The sequence below is a fragment of the Drosophila hydei genome, unplaced genomic scaffold, assembly GCF_003285905.1.
Source record: "Drosophila hydei strain 15085-1641.00,03,60 unplaced genomic scaffold, DhydRS2 tig00008122-arrow-pilon, whole genome shotgun sequence".
Classification (NCBI taxonomy): domain Eukaryota; kingdom Metazoa; phylum Arthropoda; class Insecta; order Diptera; family Drosophilidae; genus Drosophila; species Drosophila hydei.
This window is the reverse complement of record NW_022045833.1, coordinates 2,552,016-2,570,830: the sequence shown is the minus strand read 5'-3', so window position 1 is coordinate 2,570,830 and position 18,815 is coordinate 2,552,016. Positions and strand designations below refer to the sequence as shown.

At 42.5% G+C, this 18,815-nt stretch overlaps 2 protein-coding genes across 3 annotated transcripts; both read right to left on the bottom strand.

The window, feature by feature from the left end:
* Positions 1-280: 280 nt before the first annotated feature.
* On the bottom strand, positions 281-3,184 carry LOC111593291 (prohibitin-2). 2 transcript variants are annotated; one of them, XM_023305967.2, is made up of 7 exons: positions 3,103-3,184; positions 2,899-3,041; positions 2,214-2,560; positions 1,514-1,747; positions 1,317-1,394; positions 1,151-1,250; positions 281-393 (listed from the first exon to the last, which is right to left on the bottom strand). In XM_023305967.2, the coding sequence occupies exons 2-7, from the start codon at positions 3,029-3,031 to the stop codon at positions 293-295; spliced, it is 993 nt and encodes a 330-aa protein (XP_023161735.1). In that variant the 5' UTR covers positions 3,032-3,041; positions 3,103-3,184; the 3' UTR covers positions 281-292. The 2 variants fall into 2 exon arrangements, with proteins under 2 accessions (XP_023161735.1, XP_023161736.1); XM_023305968.2 differs by having other exon boundaries at positions 2,899-3,107.
* Positions 3,185-3,255: 71 nt separating this feature from the next.
* LOC111593287 (spatacsin) lies at positions 3,256-9,497 on the bottom strand. The gene is made up of 6 exons (XM_023305961.2): positions 8,299-9,497; positions 6,779-8,230; positions 5,252-6,721; positions 4,127-5,190; positions 3,662-3,823; positions 3,256-3,601 (listed from the first exon to the last, which is right to left on the bottom strand). Exons 1-6 carry the CDS (start codon positions 9,340-9,342, stop codon positions 3,382-3,384), a joined length of 5,412 nt encoding a protein of 1,803 aa, XP_023161729.2. The 5' UTR covers positions 9,343-9,497; the 3' UTR covers positions 3,256-3,381.
* Between the last annotated feature and the right edge of the window lie 9,318 nt (positions 9,498-18,815).

Sequence of the window (18,815 nt, the reverse complement as noted above, 5' to 3'; positions counted from 1 at the left end):
GTACTATTCTTATGTATTTTATACATGCAATTATTATAATAAGTAAATGTTTCGTATTTGATGAATTTTCAATAAGGTCCACTAATTGTATAAGATTTATATATATAGATATATATATACATATATATATGATATATATGATACACAGATACATAGATACATATATATCATATAGATATATATATACATGTATGGTCGGTCTGTGTGGTTCTTGCTTTGTACTGGGCTTTGGAGTTTTTCTTTTCTATTTTTGTTGGTTCTTCCGTTAACCTGTTGATTCTTCATCGTGGATTTAGACCATGCGCTCAGCGGTGCTGCGTGCCACATCGCCCACATTGGATTCGGCTCCCAGTTTGCGTGCCTGTAGCCAATTCTTGGGCAAGCCGGTGCCAACTGTGAAAGGTTTAAGGTTTTAAGGTATTTAGGACAAGAGTTTTATCATCAATCAATTTGTTGTTTAGAGGTTTTTCGACATGGTTTTTCTCAATGCGCATTTATTAACAGTTTTTCTTTTCATGGTGAATTCTTGAATGGGACAAAACGCTAAATGCTGCGGCAACTCAGCCGCTTGCCACACGCCTGTGCATACCTTGCTTCGAATCACTTCGCAATGCGGCAACGATATGAAATGAATTTGTTGTCGCATTGCAAGTTGAATGCAAAAATGATTAAAATACAAGAAGCATAGGCAAACAGAAGGCGGGCAATAGAAAAACAGTTTATATATGTATATAACTAACGGAACTTAGGCACTAGGCTTATATATTTATGCAATTCGCGTGATGAAACAGCTTAAACATTGAATTGATCGCATTGAAATTTGATTTGAACGACGATTAGCTTATTGTTTTACAGCCCGCTTACTTAATCCAGATCGAGTGGAACTGCGGTAGCGCGTTTTGGCATTATAAAGTGGAAAGAAAGAAGAGAAACGAATTTGGCAAAGAGAAAAAGAGAAATATATAGAGATATTTAAGATGAAACGCTTCAAAAATTTAGTTACACACGCTCTATATATATATATATAAATGTAGTTATAGGTCTAAAATTGTTTTGGCCAATGCTCGAAACCAAAAACCAAACAAATTTTTGTTGTTTCATGTTTTTTTGCAACTTAAATTTTAACTCAGTGACGAAACGAGTTATTTACTTTTGTAAACCTTCTCAGTCATGTCATCGAAGCCAGAGTCCTGAATGTTCAGCATCAAGCTGTCAGCGGACAAATAAACCTTGTTCTGTGAGCTGGCAATCTGTGGAGAGAATGAGAATCATCAACTCTTAATGTTTCCTTTGGAGCCTTATATGAGTATACTTACCGTGCGAGCAATGCTTTGAGCTGCGCGTAGTTTACGTAGCTTGAGATAAGCTGGATTCTGCTTAACAGCCAGACCTAAGTAAACATATCAGTTAAGGTGCAAACCAGGTGCAATAAATATAAGAGAAATGTCATTAATATATGTTAGGCTAGGCATATAAATGCCTGGCTAAATGGTATGTTTTGTAAAAAGGATATCATTTTAGCTGCCTCAGCTTCACCCTCAGCTTGAACAATTTTCTGTTGTTTCTCCTGTTTGGCACGCTCCACAAAGAAGACAGCGCGCTGCGCCTCTTGCTGTGCCACCTGTTTGGCCTCAATAGCTGCCGTATATTCCTTGCCAAAGCTAAGTTCAGTCAACGAAACATCATCCAAAATGATATTGAAGTCACGCGCACGCTCCACCAACTCCTTGCGTATCAGCAGCGAGACCTAAAAACAAAATAAATGCCATTAGAGATAAGAAATTTAAAGAGCGATTGAATTTTAGCAAGAGCCAAACGACACAACATAGAGAATAGAGTAATTGAGAGCAAGCCAGACTTGTTACGCTCTGGAACAATTTAAGAGAGTAAGCAGTCCTCTTCCTTGATCATAATAAGCGCGTTAAGAACACGAGTGAATAAGGAAACCTAGCAAATACCAAACTTTAAGAGAGCGAGTGAATGAGCAACTACTCAAATTGGTATGCGCTTCAAGAGAGTGAGTGAATAAGGAAGCCAAGTAAATACTAAGCTTTGTATATGCTTGGCTTCCTTGTGTGCGTTCGGTCACTCTGTCTCTCTCTCTTCCTCCACGAACATTGTGGGCGAGAGCTGCCGCACATATTTTGTATTGAAAAAAATGTTCCAGAGGTCTCCCATTTCTATATGGTTTTTGGTTAGCACTTTCTACAGACCTGTTGACGTTGTGTAATCAGCTGAGAGGCGTTGAACTTGGCAATAACGCTCTTGAGCACCTCGTTGCAAATGGAAGGCAACACTTTTTCATCGTAGTCGACGCCCAATTGCTTATGCAGGAACGGTAAATTCAATGAATCGGGACGTGATAGCACACGCAACGAAATATTGATCATTTGCAAATCTTTCGATCCGGTGGGTGATGAAATTTTGCGGGGACGCGAGCGGATATCATAAATAATTGGATATTGGATCCATGGAATGCGCACATGCAGACCCTCAGAGTAAATATCATTCTGAATGCCACCCAAGCGGCTGAAGATGATCGCACGATGACCACCCTCCACTGCAAAGAGAGAAAAACATTTAGAGTTGTTATGCAACAGCAAACAAATGTGGTGCAGGCAGTTGCTTGAAATGCTATCAATGAAACTTTAGGGCCAATTCGATTGTGATTACAATTTCTAACTGGACTTCATTCAGACATCCATTGGAAATGCATTGTGCAAGCCTTTTGATTAGTTACGAAATTCCACCGCTAGCACTTACACACACAGACGCATACACGCATAGGCACAGCATACAATATGTAGTTTAAGGTTATGTACACATGCCGCTACATAAGTCTTGTTTTTCATATTTGTGTAAGATCCCACGCTGTTTAGAGATATTCCATGTACTTACCGGTATACAAGGACTGGCTAACACCATAGGCCGCTGCACCGACTGCCGCCAATAGCTTCAATCCAACACCCAGACCAGGTGGGCCACCTTTGCCCAGCTTGCCCGCTAAATCATTGAGTTTGCTTTGAGCCATTGTGTGTGTGCTATTTGTAAAAAGTTGTATGTTTTATTACACAATTGCTAAATAATTTAAAGCAGACACACTTTGTTGAGAAATTGAAATAATATGAAACTTTCTTACAAATCAGATCTTACGCACGCTATTTACTTGTGTCAGAGTGTAATTCCTATCGTTTCCATGCACAGCAGTTATCGATAGATATCGAAAGTTGTTGCCTAATATATATATGCATATCGTGTATTTAGAACAGTGACAACCCTGCGCTCTTCGCGCCTTGTTGATTTTTTGTGTGCGTTTAATATAAGGTAATTTACAATCAGTTCGTTTATATAAAATAAAGTGTTAAAATCACATAAAGTGTGTCACATATTCGTTGCGTTATGCAGCTCATTGCGCCCAAAGTTCGTGTCGCGCAAATAGTGCACCGTGGAATCATTTATAAGCGACATAACAATCGCTTTCAAACCCAAAATCGAGGCCAATTTATATTTTAAAGTAACGGAACGAATAAGCTCCACTAAATGAGCTAGAGATAATTCATATTTGGCATTTGTTGGATTGCTTTGCGTGTGCAATATGTAGCTGAAATGGAAGATGATGTTAGAGTAAAGACCGCGAGGTAAGTTATTCATTTTTACTAACCTCTTGACCACCTGCTCAATGACATTGTCATTGATGCGCTGGTGACTGAGATATTGCTGCAGATAATTCGCCCTTTGCAGCAGCACAAATTGTGTTAACAATGCTTCACTCCAGTTGATATCGTAGCCATAGGCGCGACTCAATATAAGGGTTTGTGGAACGCTGAGTTAGATAGATAAATTCATATATTAATAGATGGAGACACGCTGATAGACAGAGATAGACGTTTAGTTGGATTATGGTATAAGAGTGAGGTCTGATTGGAGTTTTGTGAGCGGACTTCTACTCTGTAGAAAATTAGTATAAAATATAAAAAACTTTTTCTTGATACTTTCTAAAGATTCATGAATAAGTAAGAATTGTCCATTAAAAATCCTAAAGTTAAATCCCCAACTTTACATATATTCTCTAGAAAGTCTTGGCCTAGTTGGAATATGTCTGTTTGATTGTCTGATTGGAACGCACCTCAAGTGTTGATTGACCAGCTCGCGGAATTGATCACGTGTCTGCACGCCAATGACACTGATGCACAGAGGTAAAGAAGAGCCGCCTCCGCCTCTTCTCTCCATTGCCTTGTTGCACAAATCCAGCTGCATGGCCATCAGCTCGGCACGTGCAACGCTCTGCTGTGCCAGTATTAGTTTGTTGTCCAGCAAATAGTTTTCGGTGGCGTGCGTGTAGTTCTCGAGTGCTTGCTGCAGCTGCTGCTGCAGCTCGTGGCTGCACTTGAGTTCGGCTGAGCCGACAGCCGCTGAGTTTCGCACTCGCTCCAGGATCAGCTGCGCCTCGTTCGACCACATTTCCGCCAGCTCTTTGTACATGAGAAAATGATGAGCAGCCAGGCGCAGCAGCTCCTTGCCATTCTTGGGATTATATTCGCGCAGATAGCAGAGTATCGCCTGGCGCAGTCCGCTCTTCTGATCCTCATCGAACTGTCCGAGCAGCGACTCGAATTGCTCGTTTTCGATCAGAGCATCGAAGCAGTAGAACATCTCTCTGTAGCGCGCAATGCCGATGAGCAGGCGAACGATTAGCGACCACGACTTGGCCTTGGTCAATTGTCCATTGAGCTGTTTGGCACGCTCCAGCACGCTGGCAATGCCCTCCATGGAGCACTCGTGGACAAAGCACAAGTGTGCCTTGATCAATAGCTCAACGTAGATCTGATTCTGCTTCTTGTGCGAGAGGACTTGGGGTATGCCCGAGGAGCTGACGGTATTGAGACTCAGCGGCAGTCCATAGAGTGTTATAATGCCGGAGAGCAGCTCGAATGCCTTGCTCTGCACATACGGCTTGTTATCCTGATAGCGTCTATACGCCTTCAGTGCATCACAGTAGTCCAGCAGGCAATTGCCCAGCAGCGTGGTACTCGGAGTTAGCTCCAGGAATAGGTGGAAATCTCTATCTATATTATGACCCCAAAGATCAGCGTTGCGTGGCGCATTGCGTGGCTGCTGACTGGCATGGAATATGTAGAAGCGTGGCCGCAGAATGCAGGTGGTTAGCTCCAGAGCCAGCGACTCAGCTATCTGAAAGAGACGCCAGACGCCAGATTAGATAATCAATATGGGAGTCGTAGAGCAGTAGTACTTCCTGGTGGGTCAATCTTGTGGATATGTGTATGTCGCTGACGACTAGCAGACGCTGCAGACACTCCTCCTCGGCGGCGCTCTTGAGCAGCACACTCACGTCCTTGGTGCGCAGCACGTCCAAGTACTCCTTGTCCAGGTACATGGCGGTGCGATAGGCCAAGACGATGCGGCGACCGAGCTCGACGCCATGCTTCAGCTTGGAGCCAATGCCCAGGAGCGTGTCCAACGTCTCCTGCTTCTCCTTCGATGGAATCTCCTCGAACTCGAGCGTGGAGTAGCTATCCGAAAGGTCGCTGCTGCATCGATTCATGGGACTCTGATTGAGCGTCAAACGATTGAATTTGGGAAAGGCGCTCTTTTCGATGTCGCTCAGCAGCTGACGCTCCTTGTTGGACAGATTTGCGATGCTCGTGACGCCCTCGGCCAGGGCCATGGCAAAGACAATGAAACGCAAATCGTTGGGTCGAAACTCAAAGAGTTCCTGCAGCCGCAGCGCCTCCACGATATCACCTTCGTCCAAGAGCAGATTGAGTAGGTCAATCAAGCGCTGCTCCATCTCAGCGGTCAGGTGGGATTTGTTGGCTATGCTCAGGTCATCGATGCCAGCCAATTCCTTCAGCTCCGAGAAGGATTTGTAGAGCACGCAGCGCTCTTGTCGCATAATCTGCTCAAAGTATTCGGAATGATAGAGCTCGACGCTCTCGAGCTGCTCCGCGTCCAGCTGCAGATAGCATATGACCATGTCGTACTCTATCTGATCCCTGTCGAAGCATTCGTTGGGAAACAAATGGTGCTGCTTGATGACGCCCAGCGAGCTCTGCAGCAGCTCGTAGCGACGGCGCAGCTGTGTGTCCGGCTGCTGCTGGGCAGCAGCTTGCAGGAGGAAGTTCACCAATATGGCTGGCGGCAGGGCGTGCTGCTCGATCTCCTGCTCGTACTGTTCGTGCAGACGTAGTTGGCCCGCCTCTAGCTCGGCCAGCCACTTGGCGTAGACGATGTCGGCCAGCGGCAGCTGCAACAACGTCGCCAGCTGCAGCGCCTGGTCATAGGCCTTGGCCTCGGTCAGGGCATCCACCAGACGTTTATACTCCAGGCTGTCCCGCCGCACCAGCTGCTCGTAGTCGATGCCCAGCTGGCCCAGCCAGGGCGCGGCGACGCCAAAGATGCGATGCAGCAGACAAAAGTCCAACAGATCGCAAATGTCGCCCACATCCGAGCGGCAAATGCAGTCGAGAAACTTTTGCTGCTGCTGAATGCAGTCGAAGTTGCACTCCAGCTGCAACAGGAGCAAGCCAATGCAGCGTTGCATCAGCTGTTTGCGTGCCAGCGGCTCACACAGCGGCAGCTGCACTGCGTCCTGGCTGCAATTGCAAAAGAATTGACGCAGCTCCACAATAGTTGAATCGCTGAAGTCCTGCCGTTGCCCAGTCAGCTGCAGAAAGCGACAAAGGTGCAGAAAGGAGCAGTCCTGTAAAGAGCGTGAACTGTATACGATTGGCCAAGGGCATTGGAGCTAGGCACTCACTGGCTGAAAGATGCAGAAGCTGTGCAGCAGCGCGTTCAGCTGACCCGCCTTGACGGCGCCTCTTATGACAGACCAAATCAGTTCGGTTTGCTGCAGCGGCTCCTTGGCCCTGCTGAGCTGCTGGAGCAGCTGCTGCCACTGGCCGCTGGCCACGGCCAGCCACAGCAGCCAGCACCAGTCGCGATTGTGCTCGCCCCACGTGGATGCCAGCACAGCCAACACTGGCATTTGCTGCCTCACGCAGTGCTTGAGCAGATTGATGCTGCTGCAGTGATTGGCGCTGCTCTGCATGAGCTCCGCAAGTCGCGCCAGGCTGCTGATGGCTTCCTCTGGCAAGCTATTGCTGCTGCAGAGCACCAGGGCAAACAGATCCGGCTGGGCATTGTGCGTGAGCAGGTCGCACAGGGATTGCCCGTTGACATGCTGCAGCTGCTGCAGATTGGCGTCCAGGCCGGAGCTATGCGAGGAGTTCGTCATCGTTTCTTGTGAGGAATTGGTTTGCCCATCGCCGCGTCGATTGGCTGCGCGCTTGTGTTGCCTCTCATGGCTGCCATCGTAGCTGAGCGCGCGCAACAGGTGAATGCCCAAAGACTTGCACTTGAAGTGGGGCAGCAGTTGCCTCAGCTCGGTCAGGGGCAGCTCAAAGTACTGGAAGAGCAGCAGCAGCTGCCACCAGTCGTTGTGTTCCGCAAAATGCTGCAGCATAGCCGCTGGCCATTTGCCCTGGACATTGCGCGCCGCCAAACGCATTAGAGCTTGGTAGGATTCGAGCGGAAAGTGCTCGGGCTGATGCAGCAGCTGCTGCACCAAAGCCTGATCCCATTGCTCCAGCTGCAGCGTGTAGCTGCCACATGCCACGGCTGGCGGCAGCTGGCGCTGCAAGTGCAAATAGCTGCGCAACGTTTGCGTATCGAAATCCAACATTTCACAGCAAGCGACGCAGTGCGTCACCAGCTCCTCATCGCCAGCGTGCTGCAGCGCCAGCTGCGTTGCCGTCTCACACGCATGGAACAGCTGAGTGCGTGTGATCTGGCCGTACAGCTGCAGCTGCTCCATGATCAAATAGTACACAGCATAGGCGCTCCGCTGCTGCTTCAGGTAATGCGTGTAGTTCAGCTGGGCCTTGCGCGCGTAGCGCTGGCTCAGCCTGGCATTGGAGAAGCTGACCAGCTCGCCGGGTGCGGCAGCCAGATTCACCTGCTTGAACTTGTGGAAGAGCTCATGGGCAGTGGGTAGGGCGCTGCAGCTGTTGGTGGCATGGCGCTCAAAGCGCTGCATCAGCGAGTTCAAATAGGGCACGCGACGCAAGTTGCTGGATGAGAGAAAGCCTTCCAGGGAGCGCACAGTCGGCTCGTGGCAGAGGAAATCGAAGAAGGTCAGCAGCGGCTGCTCCTGCAAAGAGTCTGCAGCGTGATGCGTGCGCTCCAAGTAAGATTGAACGCTCTGCGAGATCTGCAAGCAAAATTGGAAAAGATTTGTAATTTGTATACATGGAGCAAGGCTCAGTCCAGCTGCCATACCAGCTCGAAGCCATTGCGGTCCGTCAGCTCGTGCGTCTTGAGATCGATGAGCAAGCTGAGCAGCGGCTCATCCTCGCCCACCAGCTGCTGCTCCAGCGACGAGATGGGCACACACTTCAGCAGCAGCAGCGTATGATAGCCACGCTGCAGCATATGTTTGGCCAATGGCAGTTGGCTGAGCAGCGGCTGCTGCTGCTCCAGGCACTGCATGGTGCACAGGCGACGCAGCAGCGTCGACATATCGGAGGCCTCAGCTGGAAAGAAGTAGCCAGCGCTGGCGAAATGATTGCGCAGTCGCTCGCAAGGCTCTTTCAGATGGACCAAGGCATATTCGTACATGGCTGCATCGATTTGCCACATGGCAAAGGCTTGCTCCAGTGGCGGCAGCTGGTCACGCCCATCTTTTAGCTGCTCGCACAAGCACCAGCGACGCAGCTGATGCTGCGCTCCGGCAGCGACGAGATGCTGCCAAACGAGCTGTTTATTGAGCTCCGGCAGCAGCGTTTCATTGCCATTGGCAAAGTAGAGTTCCACTAGAAGCTGCTGCAGCACTTGCTCCGGCAGCTTCATCAATGCTTCGATGTGGACACGTGGCAACAGGTCCTGATGCTTGGCCTGCAGCTCGCTGCACTCGCGCACCTGTTGCACCAGGCGCCAGTAGTAATCCAGCACTGGTTGCTCCTGCTCGTACAGCTGCGGCTCACGGCAGCGCAAATGGTCCAGCACAAATTCACTGAGATCCGCATCGTCGCACTCGCAGGCATATTGATAGAAGAAGCATTTCACATCGCGCTCCACATTGTGCAGCACGTTTTCCGCCTTGCACACCAGTCGCTCGGAGAGCAGACGTTGCACATACGCCTGCACGACATCGTGAAAGTAATGTCTATACTCGGGTATTGCTATCTTTCGTTTGCCAGCCCAATATTCGATGCATAATTCTATGTGCTCGCCCTTGGTGGCCACCTCCTTGATGATGGACACCTCGCTGATGCCTGACCAGCTTTTGAATATCTTATTACGTGCCTGGACGCTGTTCATCATGTACGTAAAATTAGCTAGCTGTTGTGGGCGTGTCTCTTACTGCAGATTTTTTTTTCATATTTTCACAGTGCGCTTTAGAAAAATTTTTGTTTCCTTTGTTTGCAACAACACAAGCAACAGTTATGTTTATCTGCATTGCAAACAGCTGTTCAGCTAAGTAGCGCTGCCAGCTGATTAAAAAGTTCCTACGCGCGCGGAGTACATTTTGAATTTCTGTGTGTGCAATAAGGCCTTTTCAGTAAGCAGAGTTGCCACCCGGCGAATGGAATGCGCTTAGTAAGTGGATTTTACATTGATGCTTGTAAGGTTTCCAATACTTTTCAATAAGCCAATCAACCACCATGATTCTTATCAACCTTCCACCCCGCAAAAGACAAATATTTTTTAAGTACTAGTATTAAATACTTCTTAAAATTGTGAAAATATTTTCGCCTACATCAGTGTGATCAGCCGTCATTTCAACAGTTTTTACAACAGCTGTTAACCACGCAGCGTTGCCACCTAGTCTGAGTACTACTGAGTACTTTTTGAATTGTGGCGGCTTTCTGCAAATACGTTTTGTCAACTTATTTATTTACCAAGCCTTTTTATGTGGTAATTTAATATCTTATTAAGGCGTCCTTGCCTTGCCTTGCTTGAAATTTAATAAATTGCAGGAAACGACAGCAGCTACGCAAACAAGTTGGCCAGCCAAAGGTTCAGCCACACGGAGGGCTTGAGACCACACACAAAAAAAGCTAAAAAAGTACCTGGCAGCAGTAACAACAGAATTCCTTGTTATGCTTAATGTTCTCATGTTGGGGACCTTTTTACATATTCTTTTGCGCTCGCACTGTTTTCGCTAGAACAATTTGTACAAGTGCTAGCAATTGTAAGTGTGTGCAGGTGTGTGTTAGTAGATTTGCAATTGCTAGCTTTACTACATCCGCTTTACATCATTTGGGTGGGCCTCAAAATAAATCAGCTTACATTTCCAAGAATGTCACATTTTTACAAGATTAAAAACAAAAAAAAGACAAGACCCTTTCTATCAAGACAGCAAGTGAATGCCGTTTAGTTTTTTGACTGCCATTAATAAATTTCACACGAATGTTTTACATGGCATTTGAACATTAAAACGTTGCTCAGCACTAAACCTTAAGTTGCGTAAGCTGATATTCTTGTGCCCCTTCAACTTCTTCTTTTGGTTTTATGCAGCGGCATAATAATTCTTTACATTGTTGCTGCTGTTGTTGTTGTTGTTACCGTTTTGGTCACTTAACAAATAGTCGAAAAGCTTTATGGGATATTGCGCTTTGCAGTTTGTTTATAAGCGGGTGACTTGGCAATCCAAACCGGTTTTCCCTCTCTCTCTATCTTTTTATGCCTCTCTCTCTCTCTCTGTCTTTCTCTGGTGTGTGTGATTTATAGTTACGCACAAGCGCGCAAATCCAATTAGACGAACTGTCTGGCTGACTGACTGACTGACTAACTGAGTGACTGTAGCCCGCGGGCAAATAGAGTCACAAAACGCCGCCAGGCCAGAGGACGGTCGTAGTCCAAACTTATGTCTCACAAATGCTCTTCTTGCCATAAATATACATAAAACCAACGCCAGAAATAAATACATTTCAAATACAGTGAATGCTCTGCTAGCGGACAGTTGCCTCAGGCAAAATGTCATTTAGTCAACTAATTCAAACTTTGGCCCAACTTTCCCATTTCAATATTTGCCCATTCCAAGTCCCATCTTTTGCCCTACTTTTTATTAAAGGAATTTCCCGTTGACTAATGGTTGGAAATTCTCAAAAATTATGTGGTCATGAAATTTCCATAAATTGTCAGGGATATCCTTTTTAAAATAATTTTCCCATGCTTAAACAAAGGGATATTGTCAATAAAGCTTGAGACATGGAAACATGCACACAAATATCCCTGTTATTTCAACGCACTCCTTTGAAGTTGATTTGTTCTACAAAGAGGTGTTCGCTATAGACTGCTTTTACTATACCTAAGCGTACATATGTATGTATGTATATGAGACATATTGTTAACTCAACCAATTTATAAACCACTTAACCCAACCTTTTTGGTTTTTTCAGGAATTTTGCTTCGTTGACCAAAAAATATTCCCATAAAATACTTTGGACTGGTCATAAACCTAAAATATCCCTATTAATACAAATTTACGTTGGCCGCATCATGAATGCCAATAAAGCTGTTCACCTTAGGGGGATTTCACTGTAGCTAAACGTACATAAAAATATATTTCAAATAGATTCGGGTCACCCGCTGTATCTACTTTTTCTCTTTTTACTTTATGTTTTTTGTTTTATTTGGCTGTTTACATCATCGTTCGTCGTTCGTTTGTCCCCGTGGACGCGTGGCGGGAGGGCGAGCTTTTGTTGCATTTTTAAATATCAAAGCAAAGCAAACTGCAGCATCTTTATCTAAAAGCTGAGACACATGTGTGTGTGTGTGTGTCATAATACCTTTGGCATGCCGGGGCAGCTGACAGCTGAATAACTTGGCTGCTGCCTGTTGCATGCAAATTTCAACATATGGAGCAATGAAGTGGTGCCAGCTGATGACGTCATCGGAGGAGCTCAATTGAAATGCAGCAGGCAGCAATTGCAAATATACAGATATAATATATATAAATATATTTTATTTATGTAAAAGGGCTGTAATTTTTGGCCTTAGCGTTTCCCACGTGAAATACCTTTGATTTCATATCAGCAATTCGAACTGGAACTGGGTGTGTTTCGTTTATGTCAGCGTTTCGCACTGGAATGCTTAAGCAGCACCCGCTTCCACTCCCACTTCCAATGGCGTGTAACCTTCAGCAACCGTTTGGCCTGGCATATTAAGGGCTTTTCCAATGGAAAGTCAAGAGCCGGTTGGGTCAGCTGTAAGAGCAGCTACTACAGATTTGGTAATGCCAGTGGACAATAGACAATAGCTGATTGATAGTCGTCGCACATTCCATGCTTCCTCTTCGTCGTCCACCACCCGGAGCAGCGGTAAACTTGTTTTTGTTTTGCAAACCACACAAAATAAAACAAATGTGTGTGCGCCCACCAAAAAAAAAAGCCAAAAAAAAAGCTGATGATTAATTGCAGAGGAGCTGCCTGCCTGCCTGCTAGGCGCGAACTGAATGTGCGTGTGTGCGTGCGCGTAGTTGACCGCAAGCCGGCTGGAAGCTGGCTGGAAGCAAAGCTGATCTAAGCGAGCAGAGACATGCTTAGCCGCAAAAACATCCCCGGGCTGACACTGTGATGGGCCCCGAGTGCATGAAATCTAAACGAGCTTTTGACTTTTTATCATTTAAAATCGGTTAATGAACTGTGCGAATGGCAAACGAAAGTTAAGAACTAGTCGAGAACCGTTGAATATTCTTTTTTGGCATATTTTTAGCTATTGTTTTTCTCCTTCTACTTCTTCTTCTTTTGCGTTTGGCTGCTGTTGCTTTTATTGTGGCAATTTGCATGTTGCCACCTTTCGCTTGTACCGTTAGACGATACGCTGCAAGCATATACATAGGCATAAATTAACTAGCATAGAATGGGCTCATTAGCACCTGATTGACATTGCAAAATTTGCATTTAACGGCCATAATCATAATCGGGCACAAATATTGGCCCAAATCATTTTATTTATTTCTGATTTTTTAAGCTGGATTGACGGCATCGTTGGTGGTCGTTCTGCTCTCTCTCTCCCTCTCTCTCTTTCGTCCTCTCTCTTTGCTTAATTGGAAGCGACTTGCGCTGAAAATCAAAAGTGCCAACAACAACAGCTATAGCAAACGGCAACAATAAGAAGGAGAAGAAGAAGCAGCAACACATAAATCAACTTTGAAGTGCAGCGACGCAGCGAAGGCTCAGCCTCAGCCTCAGCTCGGCCTTGCTTATCAACGTTTCCTTCATTTTGCGCTGCTGCTTCTTGTGCTGTGCTGCGTTTCTTTTTGTTTTAAGTCTTTACTTTCTTTGTTTGCCTTTTGTCCGCTTGAATTTTTGGCTAAGTGCAGCCGCCGTTCGCTGCCAGCGTCGCAGTCGCCGCAACAGGTTCTCGTTGACGTGCTTGTTCTTGTTGTTCTTTAGCAAGAACTGGACGCATAGCACGCGCAACAGGTTCTGTCCACTGCCTGATTAAGTGGCGAGTGAGTGAGCGACCGAGCGAGCGAGCGAGCAGCCGAGTGCGCATTTGTATATACATGTGTGCGTGTGTATGTGTGTAGTGGCTCTCTTGCACGCTCTCAGCCACGCACACATAAACACGCGGACTTGCAGGCGCGCTCTTTGACAGCTGAGATACTGAGTGAGTGACTTTCAATATTACAAAAAATATACCTGTTTATGCTCGTTGTTGTTGCTATTGGTATTGATTTGCTCGGCATGCATTTGCTCCCTGCTCTATGATAAGACTGACACCCATTAGCAAACATTTTAACTAAATAATATGGAATCGACTCTCATATGTAACATACTGCGAGCAGCGTTCAAATTTCCACTGGGGGTTTTCTTTGCCTCTGACAACAAGCGCAGGTAAGCGCAGACTTAAGATTGCGGCTTTGTCTCTGTGTGTGAGTGTGTGCGCTCTCCGGCTCTTGGGCTCTCTCTCTCTCTTTCTTATGGTTTGCGTGGCCGAAGAAAAACATTTTCGCAATTGCCGATGTGAGAGCGTGTCTTTAAGTGTGCGCGTGTAGGTGTGTTGGACTCTGGCTCGCCGCTGCTGCTGCTGTTGCTGTTGCTGCCGCTGCCGTGAGCTTTGCCTGATCGCGCCTCAGTCTCCAGTCATTCAGTCAGTCCACTTTTGGCTCTCGTCTCGTGCAGTTTAGCAAAGCAAGCAAATAAGTAAATGCACCGCGTTCATTGGCCGCGCGTTTACGTGTACGTGTGCGTGTGTGTGTGTGTCGTCTAGCTGGTGTGTATATACATATGTGTATGTATGTATGTGTATTGGTGTACACACAATGCAATTAATACAATGAAAATTAATATAAAACAAGAAATGAATTAATTTTTTGATTCTCTGTTTACATACGGTTCAATATAATTGATGACAACACTTATGTGAGTGTATGTATGTGTGTGTGTGTGAGACTGTGCTGGTGTTGGTGTTGGTGTAAAGTAAAGCAGCGACCATCACGCGTTGAGCTAGCAAACAAAAGTGCAACAACAACAACTGCAGCGGCCGCAACACGAAACGGCATAGTTTACGTGTAAAATGTGCCTCAAAAAGTTACAAAAATTCAGCAAACATAAACAAAATACATTAAAAAAGAGTTGAAAAAGTATAATGAAAAAACTGTTATTGTATAATAAAATATAAAAAAAAATGAGTTAAGCATAGCCTTCAACGTGCGCATTTCTTCCGCTTACAACGAAACTTCTTTTGCTGCTGCTGCGCTGCTGCAGCGCTGCTAGCGTTTCGTCTACTTTTGCTGTTTCATTTGCTAGCGGGTGGCTAAGAAGCTTCTTTGACTTCTTCTACTTTTGCTGCTTCATTCGCTCGCGGGTGGCTAAGAAGCTTCTGCTGTGTTGCTGTGGATTCTTCTGCTTCTGCTGCTGCTGCTGCTTCTTCTTCTTAGCCAACTCCATCTTTGAGGCCAACAAGTTTTGCTCAAGCTTTTTGCCTTTTATTTTTTTTTTATCCAACATTTTCCAGACCAGTTTTTGGCGGCTGCATTTTGCCATTTTCCGCGCTTCAGCACGGCAGAGTGAGAGGCAGCGGCAGCAGCTGCCGCCCCATTGGCAATTGCACTTGGGAAAACTCTTTCCAGCCATATAAAGCATATACAAACATATTTGCAAAGAGCCATAACAAAGGCAGTCAGAGTACGTGTTTTGGATTATTTTAATTGGCGCCAGACGCCGAGACATGTTCAGGAAAATATATGCACATATATATACATATATGTGTGTACATAAAAATATTTAAGAAAAGCTAAAAAAAGCAAATTATTTGTCTTTGGGGTCAGTTTTTTAGTCAGCGCTTGAATGGACCAAAAGAACATGTATTACTGATAAAACAACAATAACAAAGAAAAAAAAAACAAAGTAAAATTCAGAATGACTTTAGGTACAGGTGTGTCATACCTGTTAATAGAGCTCTAACATGTGCAAGGGGCAGCCAAAAGATAAGCGAGTCAAGCAGCCATAGCCGAAAAAAGGGCAAAAGAATGATGTAGATATACTATATACTATAGTATATATAGTATATACAATATGTACAGAATCTATTTAGTATATATCATAGATGGACTACAAAAAAAATTAAATTCTTCATAACTATAATTAATTAGAAAAGTTGTTAATTGAGACTTCAAATAGACAAAAATTAGTTACAACTTTTTAATTTATGATTGAAGCTAAAACTAAAGTGTTAATTTATTGTATTTAAATCTTTTAGTGCATAGAAAAAATAGTTCGTGGTTGGCTTGAACAATTGGCTTAAAGTTTGGTTTACAATCCCAAGTTCAGGTTTTTGTTTGTTTTAAAAACTGTCAAGAAATCAAATAAAAATTTTTATATTTTTATTTTTTTTTTTATTTTTTAATATATTATTGAATTGTATTTTTTTAAGTCTTCTCATAAATTTTGCTTGTTTTTTTTTTTGTTTAAAAATATTGCAATACCTAAAACATTTTTAAGTCTTGCCAAATTTGAAATTGAGCTTAAAATTTGAATATATTAAATGATTGATTGACATATATATATATATCCAAATATATAATTTATTTTTTTTTTATAAATGTATAGCATTATAACTATATATATATTTATTAAATTTTCTAAAAAGAACTTGTGGGAAAAAGATTCATTTCTTTTCATCTAAAATTTAACATTTTAAGATTTATTATTAAATCTTCGACAAATGTTGTGTATATTTATAATATTTATTTATAATATCTACACACAAAAAAAATTAAATATATATGCTAAATTTCCAAATATGTTCAAATAAAAATATTAAATTGAATCTCATACAAAAATAAATCTATGTTTCTTCTGAAGTCTTTCAATTTGACAGTAAATATAATTTTAAACTAGGTAATGCTCCCTTCAGATAGAAAAGTAGTATTTTACAAATTGATCTATTATAATATGTATATCAATGATATTCTAAAAACAGAGATTCAAGTTATAAAAAAGTTCTTTAGATATATCTAAAAACTTTAGGCTATAAATTTGTGTTTCTTTAATCGAGTTGTGTTCTTCATATAAATACAGATCAAATGGCTTAATTAAATTAAACAGAACTCAGGCTTTAGACAGCTCTATTTATTTGCATTTCAATCAAAAGTTGAAACTCCTTAAAACAGATCTTTATAAGCCCGGAAGACTTTTGCTTAACACACAATTGAAGCGCAAATGTTATTTTTTTGGGGAATTTGAATTGTGGATTAACGAGTGGAAAAATTCACATGTAGCTTAAGAGTGAGGGAGAGAGATGGCGAGAGGGAGAGCGAGAGGGTGGCGGTAGAGAGTGGGCGGAGAAGACAGAGCTAAAGATAGGGCAACAGGTATTATGCCGATGTCAGCAGCTGATAAGGTTTGATAAAAAAATCATGCAACAAAAATATGAAGCTAGAGAGAGTGAGAGAAAGAAAGAGAGGGGAGAAGTGACTAACATTCAATTGCAATGGGGCAAATGAAAATAGGAATCGAAAAACTGAAATCATAATCAACCAAAGAATAATAAACATTTATACATATACATGTGTGTGGGTGTGTGTATGTGTGTTTGTGCAGAGGCTTGGGGGTCTGGAAATGGGGTTTCGCTTTTGGGTTCAATACACCTCGTCATCCGAAAAATATGTTTGTGCGTGTGAGAGTGATTGAATTATGAATCGAAGACGAAGACGATCGAAGTTTCGTTTCAATTAAATGCATGCAGCGACCTTGCCAGCTGTAGCTAAGTGCTTTGTGGTACAGTGAGCACAGCAAGTGACAAACATGCTCGGTCTGAGCTGTCTCTAGAACTGTTTGCCTCAGGCAGCTCCCACTGTAGCTATATCTGATTGATTGCCAATATATAAGACTTGTAGAATCTTAATGTTCACTTCGATGAGTTACCACTGTAGCTGCATCTGACAGATGATGTAACTGTAGATATATTTGTTAGATTAAAAATATATATAATTTGTACAATCTCAATATTCACTTTGCTGCGTTACCACTGTATCTGTATCTGTATCTGATGGATTGTGTATCTGAGTAGCTGCATGTCAGGCAATCATTGGCAACCAGTTTTCAACCATCTTCTGCGCGTCTGCGTATGGAGCAGCATTCTCTTTTATCTTATCTCATTGGGAGCGTCTAAGTAAGAGCCTGGCTAAGTCGAATTTTAATCTTATCTGTCAGCACTAAGTAGTGCAAACAGCAGAAAAGAAACAAAGACAAAAAAAATAACAAACGAACAGCAACAAGAGCAATTCAAAAGTATTTCTCGAGTGCGTTGTCATTGTAAATTGTTCAGATATTAAAACAAAAAACAAAAAACGAAAAAAAAAACTTAAAATGATTTCCTTAAAAGTACAAACAAATACGATTATATATCGTTCATTATATGAAGAGCTAAAACTCTGTTCGCATTGCTCGAGCTCAACACAAAAAAAAAACATTTCAAGCAAATTGCGCCCTAAATTTTGGAACAGTTAAGCAAATAGCAAACAGAGACAATTACGTAGAACCCAAGAAAAATGCTGTCTGAATTCCACAGAAATAACAAGATCATTGTGAATTTGCCATTTAGACATTAGCTGCGTTTTATAGTTGCTATGTGGTAGCTGTTATATAGGAAATATATTTGAGAGGTGTTAAATGGGTAATTTGAGAGATGCTTTATATGCATTTTACAGCATATAATTGGAAATCGATATATATATATATATATATATATATATATATATATATATATATATATATATATATATATATTTAAAGAAAGATTTTAGAGAATTTTTTAAATAAATAAAGCCAAGAAATAGATTATGTAAAAGAAGTTTTTTTAAATTTATTTTAGAATTTTTTTAAAATAGAAAACATACATTTTGATATATTAAATAACTTTTTATATATTATTTGCTATTTTCTAAATAATATTTAAATATATATACATCGTATAAAATAATAATATTAATAGAATTTTGTCACTTTAAGCTCAAAAGTATTTCAATTTATTTTTATTTTAAATTGGCAAATTTTTATATATATTATTATTGATATTCAATTATTAATATTGATTATATTTTTTCAAAATTTATATTTTTGTATATATTTATATATATAATTTATATTTTTATAATTCAATATTTTGTTTTCATTATATTTATAATTTTTTATGTAGTTTATTTATATTGCATTTTCTTAATTAACATCTGAGTGGTCTTTGTTATTTTCATATTGCTTGTAGCTTTTGTTGCTTAAATATCAAATACAATTTTTAAAACATGAAATTCTTCAGTTTTGGCTTAGCTTTTGATAAGATAT

Excerpts from the sequence above, each read along its gene's own strand:
- LOC111593287 (XM_023305961.2), bottom strand. The coding sequence starts at position 9,342 with ATGATGAACAGCGTCCAGGCACGTAATAAGATATTCAAAAGCTGGTCA. Across the intron at positions 8,231-8,298 it reads ACCGCAATGGCTTCGAGCTG|ATCTCGCAGAGCGTTCAATC; the intron begins GTATGGCAGCTG and ends TTTTGCTTGCAG. Across the intron at positions 6,722-6,778 it reads GCTTCTGCATCTTTCAGCCA|GACTGCTCCTTTCTGCACCT; the intron begins GTGAGTGCCTAG and ends CGCTCTTTACAG.
- LOC111593291 (XM_023305967.2), bottom strand. The coding sequence starts at position 3,031 with ATGGCTCAAAGCAAACTCAATGATTTAGCGGGCAAGCTGGGCAAAGGT. Across the intron at positions 2,561-2,898 it reads TAGCCAGTCCTTGTATACCG|TGGAGGGTGGTCATCGTGCG; the intron begins GTAAGTACATGG and ends CTCTCTTTGCAG. Across the intron at positions 1,748-2,213 it reads TGATTACACAACGTCAACAG|GTCTCGCTGCTGATACGCAA; the intron begins GTCTGTAGAAAG and ends TTTTGTTTTTAG.